The sequence below is a fragment of the Trachemys scripta genome, chromosome 5, assembly GCF_013100865.1.
Source record: "Trachemys scripta elegans isolate TJP31775 chromosome 5, CAS_Tse_1.0, whole genome shotgun sequence".
In the NCBI taxonomy this organism is placed as follows: Eukaryota; Metazoa; Chordata; order Testudines; family Emydidae; genus Trachemys; species Trachemys scripta.
Window position 1 is genome coordinate 140,369,420 of NC_048302.1, and position 8,945 is coordinate 140,378,364.

At 49.7% G+C, this 8,945-nt stretch overlaps 1 protein-coding gene across 1 annotated transcript; it reads left to right on the forward strand.

Moving 5' to 3' along the window:
• Nucleotides 1-637: 637 nt before the first annotated feature.
• Nucleotides 638-4,256, forward strand: LOC117878211 (zinc finger protein OZF-like). The gene is made up of 2 exons (XM_034772284.1): nt 638-1,029; nt 1,351-4,256. Exon 2 carries the CDS (start codon nt 1,362-1,364, stop codon nt 2,880-2,882), a length of 1,521 nt encoding a protein of 506 aa, XP_034628175.1. The 5' UTR covers nt 638-1,029; nt 1,351-1,361; the 3' UTR covers nt 2,883-4,256.
• Nucleotides 4,257-8,945: the final 4,689 nt, after the last annotated feature.

Genomic DNA, 8,945 nt, shown 5'->3' on the forward strand with positions numbered 1-8,945 from the left:
TGGTGCACATCCGCACATACCTCGAGATTGGTGCTGCACATAACAAAATTCAACCTGCACATGGATGGAAAATATTCAAGGGTTTACATTGGTTAGCAGGGTGATTTTTTTCACACCCATAACTGACACAACTAAGCTGGCAAAACTTTTAAGTGCAGACCGGGCAAGGGTCTGCATGTGGATTTCAGAGCACTTTAAACTATTACTTTTAACCCAAACATGTTGGTATCAGAGGGCAAAAGTTCCAAAGGGAACTTCTGCAGAATGCAAGAAAAATGCACAGCACACATTGTCTGAAAGGTATCAGAGGTAGGGCTCAATCTCAAATTCATGAGCAGTTCATAGACCATTTACTACAAACTTCAAAGAGAAATATAGACGATGACATTATTACACCCAAGTTTCTTCTAAATGTTAATATTCCTTTTGATCTCTGAATCAGTAGATATAGTGACAGACAGGAACCGTCTGTTTACCTGGCTAACATCTAACAAGTCATAAGTAAACACATAGAATTAGTATTACCTCTAATTCTCTCACAATACTGGTTTGCATTTCAGAGCTCTCATCTATGGGACATGGCTACATTAACTATTTATAAGGAATATCCCTAATTACTATTTACATACTTTTCTAGCATATCTCTAAAGGTTGAATTTGGGTCATTTAGCCTGCGAGCTGCTTGACCCTTTCTGTCTCAATGTCACGGGAGTGTCTGGCTGTGTGTGTTCCCAGCAGAGATGGGGATAGTTAAATCCCTCATACGCAGAGTGTCCTGCACCTTTGAGCACCTGGGGAGCTGCCACCGGGATTTGACTGCTTTAAAATGGGCTGGGGTTAAACCAATAGACTCTTCTTTGTGAGAAATGTCCCATGAACTCCCCTGATCTCCCTTGTTTTCTATCCCCTCAGCAGGGTTTCCTGTTCCCAAACCTGATGTGATCTCTCAGCTAGAACGAGGGGCAGAGCCGTGGCTCCTGGATCTCCAGGGCTCTGAGGAAGGAGATATCCTGAGAGCTGTCTACGCAGGTGAGGGATCATTAAACCAATTCAAAAACGCTCCGTGCCTGAAGGAAGGAGCTGGGATTCCTTAAAAAGGCCTTGGGAGCTCTCGGAGTTCAGGAGGCCTTGTATCGCTCCCGACTTCCTACCCATCCTCACTGACACCTGGCAGCAGCTCCCTACCTGACGGATACAATTCTGCCTCCACATCCCCTCTTCTCGCCACTGTGGAGAAGAGTTTAGGAGAATTTGCTACCAGCGTTTTTTTTTTTCTGTCTCTCCAGCTCTAATTTTGCTTTGTTTCCCCGTTTTCTGCCCCTGTTTATGACGTTTCTCTCTCTGTCCTAGCAGGTGCTGGGATGGTGAGTGAGAACGAGGAGCTGAATCCTCAGCAGGAAGATGCTGAACAAGTGGAAGCACACGGGGGATTATTGCAAGGATCCCAAGGGAATGTGTCCAGGTGTTGTGTGCAGGGAAAAGCCTGTGAGAGTCAGGACAGGCCAGAGAGGGAGCAGGGAATCCAGCCCAGGGAGAAAGTGGGCAATTCCATTAATTGTCTGGGGACTCACCATAACTCCAAGGAAATCACAGCCCAGCAGAGAATACCCACAGAAGAGAGAAAAAACACATGCACTGAGTGTGGGAAACATTTCACTCTGATCTCCATCCTCATTAGACATCAGCGGATCCACATGGGAGAGCGGCCCTACAAATGCTGTGAGTGCGGGAAACAGTTCAGGGAGAAATCAAACTTTGTTACACATCAGACAAGCCGCACAAGGGAGAGACCCTATGAGTGCTGTGAGTTCAGGAAAAGCTTCACTCGGAGCTCTACCCTTACTAGACATCAGAGGATCCACACAGGAGAGCGACCCTATACATGCTGTGAGTGCGGGCAAACGTTCGCTCAGAGCTCAGCCCTATTTAACCATGAGAAGATCCACACAGGAGAGCGCCCCTACGAATGCTCTGAGTGCGGGAAACAATTAATTGAGAAATCAAAATTTATCAAACATCAGACAAGCCACACGGGAGAGAAACCCTATGAATGTTGTGAGTGTGGGAAACAGTTCAGTGAGAAATCAAACCTTACTAAACATCAGACAAGCCACACAGACCATAGACCCTATGAGTGCTGTGAGTGCGGGAAAAGCTTCACTCGGAGCTCATCCCTTATCAGACATCAGAGGATTCACACAGGAGAGAGACCGTATAAATGCTGTGAGTGCAGGAAAAGCTTCGCTTTCAAATCAGATGTTAATAAACATCAGAGGGTCCACACGGGAGAGCGCCCCTATGCATGCTGTGAGTGCGGGAGACAGTTCAGTCAGAAATCAAACCTTAGCGCACATCAGAGAGGCCACGCAGAGCAGAGTCCCTATGAGTGCTGTGAGTGTGGGAAAAAATTCACTCAGCGCTCAGGCCTTATTAATCACCAGAAAATCCACATGGGAGACCGCCCCTATACATGCTCTGAGTGGGGGAAACAGTTCAGTGAGAAATCAAACGTTATTAAACATCAGACAGGCCACACAGGAGAGAGACCGTATGAGTGCTGTGAGTGCGGGAAAAGGTTCACTCAGCGCTCAGGCCTTATTAATCACCAGAGAATCCACACGGGAGAGCGCCCCTACACATGCTCTGAGTGCGGGAAAAAGTTCACTCAGAGCTCAGGCCTTATTAAACATCAGAGGATCCACACGGGAGAGAGACCCTATGGATGCTTTGAGTGCAGGAAAAGCTTCACTTTTAAATCAGACCTTATTAATCATCAGAGAATGCACACGGGAGAGCGACCCTATGTATGCTGTGAGTGTGGGAAAAAGTTCACTCAGAGCTCAAGTCTCATCAGTCATCAGAGGATCCACCCAAGAGAGTAGCCTGTGAATGTGGGAAAAGTTTCATCCGGAGCTCACACCTTAATAGACATCAGCGATGTCACAGGATAGAGACACACCATAAACACTTTGTGTAGGGCAGAGAAAAGATTGTTTTAAAGCCATTTGCTAATTCCCACACAGGGACTTTTTAGGGCTGTTTGCACCATTTGCATCACACTGTTCTCTCAGCTCCCCCAGGTGAGTTGCCTGCTTTTCGTTTTGCAGGTCGCCCTTCTCTGGAGTGAATCCTGTGGTCCTTTCTACCAACTTCTTTCTAATGTGAGTCATCATGGGAGTGTCTCTCTCCTGCCAGGAGTGTCCATCAGCCCAGGGGTGGGAAATAGGAGTGACCTCAAGTAGCTAAATTGAGCAAAAATCGACCTGGGCTTTGCCTCCTCTAGGATTTTCCATGGAGTCGGCCTGCTGGAGGTAGCTACCCTAATGTAAACACCCTGCTAGATGTGCCGTGCTGACATAGCCCAGGCACAGGGGTTGGGGTTAGCTAGCACCTTCCCCTTTGACCTGTCCTAATCAACAACAATTTTCATACTCAAGACAAGCCTTGAGCATCACATTTATACTCTCACCGCACTAGCAGAGCGATTGTTAGAGTCACCAAGTTCCCCCTTTGGTGACAGATTGTCTCATCCCCAGTTGTTCTCACGCTGGTCCAGGTTGTGCTGGGCAGTGGGTTGTTTGTTTTTTTCCCCATTTTCCTCATTTAAAATCTATTTCAATATAACAAAGAGGAGGAGCAGGACTGGGACAAATGTATCATTTCAGCCTCTGCGACACGGGAAGGAAAGGGGGTGAGTCGGCGGGATTACCTCCTTCCCCATCGCCGTCACTAGGCCCGCTCACTCCAGCAGCGCTGGCGTCTGTCTGAGCCACAATGGAGTTTATCCACCTCTGTTCTACCCCTCCACCTCCCACAAAGTCTCTGCACTTCATAGCAAATTGATCCTAAATCCGACTCGTTAGGGCTGGAGATGGAAGTGTCCCAGACCTGGATGGGGAATTTCTGTGGATCCCAAACACAGTGTGAACATTCCGAGTTTAAATCCCAGTTTCTGTCTATTGACAAAGTCACTTCTGGACATTTCCCTGCTGAGCTGGGATTGTTTGCACATGAGAAACTCAGCAGTTTTTCCTTATTACGACAATGCTAATTTTTGTTGTTGTCAATAACACGACTCCATAATAATGTGGAGTGAAGCCAGTTTGAATGGCTCAGAGGAGAAAGTGATGGGGGAATCTGCTCTCCTGATTTTTGATTCATCCGATGGAACCTGCTCTGGAATTTAATTTTATATAAAATTGAACATGACTTATACAGAGCTAGTTGAGTGGTGTTAAGAATAGTTTAGATTTAGTGAGCTGTGTTCTTCATTTTATTTGTTTTATACATTTCATTAAAATAAACAAAGAGATAGCGAGTCATGTCTTTCAGTAAGCTACATGGGTCGTGGAGCATCTGGGTGGAGATCAGCCAGTCCAAGTCGGAGCCTTTATCAGCTCCCTCTGTATTAACCCTTTGGTTCTCACATGAGAGCAGCTGTCGGGAGAGGGGGGTGGGAACCCATCTCAGCTCCCACTGCATCCTAGTGTCATGCGTCTGACGAAGTGGGCATTCACCCACGAAAGCTTATGCTCCAATACATGTTAGTCTTAAAGGTGCCACAGGACCCTCTGTTACTGCATCCTAGGGGGCTCAGGGCATCACAAGGGAAAATTAGCTCCCCTATGCAGGCTTTCAGGAGTAGGGAGTTGGGAGGGGAGAGGTGGGCTGGGGCAGTGTCTGCCTCATGAGGGGTTGGTGGAATGGGGGTTTATCTGTAAGTACAGATGGATTGGTTGTGGATTTCTCTGCTTTCACTGTAATGGTCGGGGCCAGTCACCACTCCTGTCTGGCTTGCCCTGGCTTGGGGTTGTGTCTGCTCAGGCTCAGCTGAAGTTGGGGGTCTAGTTTGAAGGGTTGTACATGGAGGTGAAGAGATTGTGCCTTTCAGCCACTGTGGTGTTGGCAGAGTGAAGATGTTTGTGTTTTGAGGGAACATTGGGGAATGACTGAAAGAGGGCAGAGTTAAGGTTGTGTGGGCAACCTTAACTTTTGAATTTCCTAGTTTTCAAACCTGTGAGTTTTGTAGAAGCTGAGGTTCTGAAGGCAGACAATATTCCACTGGGTAACCTTAACTCTGCCCTTTAATTACTCTTAGGGGAATTCTGTGCCAAAAAATTAAAAACTCTGTGCACAATATTTTAAAATTCTGCATATTTTATTTGTCAAAATAACACAATATAATCACTCCAGCTTCAGTTATTTTGGTAATTTATTTCAAAATACCTGTCAACAACACAGACAACAGCAAAAATGATTCCCCCAGGAGTGAAGAGTTAAAGAAATCCCTACAACAACCCAGTTCCAGTTGGGGGGGTTTTGGAGGGGGTTGTGTGGGGCCCCCAGATACCTGCACTCCCATGCCCCCAGAGCCCAGCTGTGGGATAGCCCCCGGCCCAGACACCAGCACCCGCTCCCTGCAGAGTCCAGCTGCAGGCCAGACACCAGCACCCCCCTCCCCACACAGCCCGGCCGTGGAGCAGCCCCCGGCCCAAACACCAGCACCCCCAGAGTCTTTACTCTCCCCAACTTCTTTACTGCCCTGTCAGGGGACGTGGTGTGGTGCAGCCCTGCCCTTCCCCACTCTTTGCCAGAGCTGGCAGGGTCTCCCAGGCCCTACAAGCCGGGCTCTGCAGAGTCCAGCAGCCCCTAATGGTGGTCAGAAATTCTGTGGGGAAGACAGGGAATTCTGCAAAATTCTGCAGGGCGCAGTGGCACAGAATTCCCCCAGGAGTATTTAATTAATATAAAGAGGATAGGCCCTGGTTGCCAGCTAGATATTAGCCAGCTAGCAAAGCCAATTCCAGGCTTAAACTCTTTGAAAGAGAACAATGAAAATTCCCTTTGGCCAGGCATCCTTTAAACCTATCAAACCCCAAATGCAGCTTGGAAGGGGTCATTAAACGCACAACAAACCTGCCTGTGTCTGAAGCAGGGACCTACAGGCTGTTTTGGGGGCTCATTTCCCCATAATCCACACACCATGTCCTACTGCCCATTGCTGAGATTTTAACTTTACACCCTGAGGACCTAACGGGCTGTTCCTTCATTCCAAAATTTTAGCAGCAGAATCATTGGGCAGAATACTGTGTCCCAGGAACCTTTTCCCTTTTCGGGAGAGAAGCTGTCTTTCTCTCAAACAGAGCCAAGCTGGGAAGCTTGGATCCCAACACAATTTGGCCAGAGTTCAGGGGGCTGGCTCGGGGGTTTCGCTTTGAGGAATGTCCTTCCTGTCTGCACTGGCAAAGGTGGGAAGAAACAAAGGAAAAAGATTCAAAGTAATTCTCCTGGGGGTGAGTTTTTGCCACCTCCCTCCTGGGTGTCTTTCTTAAAGGCAGAAGGACAAGAAAATCGCATGAATTCCCAGGAAGAAGTTAGCAGATTTCTTCCCCGTCCCAGGCCCCTTTTCTCTGCACAACCCTTTGCTGTGTGATTAATTGCTTCCCACTGATCTGAATTTCTACTAATAACAAACCCTAGTTCTGCTCCCTCCAGAGTCTCGCTCTGGCTACACATCTCCTGTCAGTTTCAAAACCCAAGAAGAGGCAGGCAGGCCCCAGCCCCTCCTGCCCCCTCTCCCTGGGCAGCTCAGCTGGGCCCAGACCCCTCCCTCACCTGACATCACAAAGGGACTGTGGGATTCACTGGCACCTGGGTAAGTAGACAGTGAACCCCACTCCAGGGGCCTGGCCTGAGCCTGCCAGCCCTTTGAGAGAGGAGCCACCCCCAGATCCTGCTGGGTGTTCTGCATCTAAGGGTCACTGGCACCAGGGAGCTGTCAGGGGACCGAACAGCCTGTGTCTCTGGGGCTGGCTGAGGAAGGAGCAATGCAGAGGGATGACTGCAGAAGAGAGGCTGAGTGAGGAGTGTTTGTGCTCACAGCACATCCAGTGCGGCTGGTTCTTGGTGAGACAGCGGCCTTTTCCTCCTGCCCACAGAATCCCGCACAGCAAAGGTGCCAGGACATTTTTTGTGTCATTTCCTAGAATTCCTATAGCATGGCCAGCTCCAACCACCCACTGGCCAGAACTACCATGCAGTGTTTTTAACACAACCTAGAGATCTGCTGCTGAGGAAGGAAGGGAGCTGGAGACATGGGTAAAGGGTTTCCCCTCCCTCCAGGGGCAGGGGAGGGAGAGTGGTCATCTGCCGGGGAGTCAGGACAATAATGTGACAATAAGGGGACAAGCTGCCCCTCCCAGCAGAGACGACTTGTACCTCCTGATACCGGAGGGGCAGGGCACGTGACAGCCCCATGTGTCGCCTCTGAACAGTGAATGAACCTGACTCCTGTAGCATGAAAAGCCAAAAAGCTGTTTCTTTCTACGGCCGGGAACACTAGGAGAAGAGAGTTCCAATAATTGCTGCCCAGTTACGTATGAATTCTTTTATATTATAAAGAAAATAGTAATTAGTCTGAATTTGAGCTGCTTGTTATTAAAAGCTGGTTCCCCAATTCACTTCCAACTGCTCTGCAAGAAACACCCCCAGGTCCCTGCTCACCCCAGTAAGAGCAAAAAGAGACCCCACCACCACCACCACTGGGCACTGCCCTTAGTTCCAGGCTGCTGTCGCAGGGGTGGGGACTGATTGTGCTGAGGAGGGAGCCAGTAGAGGCCTCTGGTGCTCTGTTCTGAGCATCTGCCAAGCCCAGGCTGTCCACTGGCCTCAGCTGCTGCCCCCTGCACGCTCTAGAGTCAAACATGCTGGGCCCCCTGGGGGACAGAGGCGTGGGGCTGCGAAGATGGGGGGAGTTCTCGTCGTTCTGCCAGAAGTGGCCTGGCTCCCTTCTCAACAGACAAATCAATTCCACCCCCTCCCCTGGAAAATCTGCCCAGAGCTAAGGGCAGCACTGGACGATTCCCTTTAGTTCCCACCAAGGCATGAGGAACCCAGGGCGTTTCTAGAAGAACTTTTGGAACTGACCTGGGGAAACCAGCCTTTAATAACAGGCAGCTCAAGTTTAAACTAACCGGGTTTGATTTTTTTTACAATTAATTATAGCATTAAAAAATCCTTCAATCCTAGTGACCCATAAAATTGCTTCAGCCTTGTAGTTTTCCAAGGGTAAAACTAAACATCTCTTCAAATACAAGGGAGTGGAGATCAGTCAATGTTCAGAGGCCTTGGCTACACTCGGGACTTCCCAGCGCTGTAGTGTAGTCGCGCCACTCTCTCACAGCGCTGTATGTACTCCACCTCTCCGAGGGGAATAGCTTGCAGCGCTGCGAGCGAGCGTGCAGCGCTGCAGGCTCTGATTACACTGGCGCTTTACAGCGCTGTACTCGCTGCACGCGCTGGGGGGGGGGGACGTTTTCACACCCCTGAGCGCAGCAAGTTGCAGCGCTGTACAGCACCAGTGTAGCCAAGGCCAGAGTCATCCCACATAACATGTTGTGGTTCACGCTGGCCCCATCATGTGGCCATCGCCTTTCCCTCTTCGCCCTTAAAAGTGTTGGTATTTTACATAGAAATTTTCTTCCCTCAGGAGAGACCTGGGAACCAGACAAACACCTTTAAGAGAGGGGTGCCTCCCAGTCAGAAAATCATCTCCCTCCTTCAGTTCAGTGACAGCCTGAATTGTTCCTTATCCCAGCAGAGCCGGAGGATTGAAAGCAGCAACATCAAACCCCTGTGTAGCTGGCAGGAATGAACACAAACACTCCCTTGTATCTGAAGAGAGGTTTAGTTTTACCCTTGTGTAGTGAGGCGGTGGGACACCCCACAGCCCCGCTGAGGGCCGAACCCTCCCGGAGCCACCGGGAGGTCACGGCCCCGACCCGGAAGTATAAAAGCTCGCCTGCAGAGCTCAGTGGAGCCCAGGCCGGCGGAGGGAGCAGGCGTCCATGGCCAAGCTCTCGCTTGGGAAACAGCCGCAGGCTGCGACCGGCCTGCTGAGTCACCAGGCGGGCCGAGCCTACCTCTTTCCAGGTACCCCGAGGAGG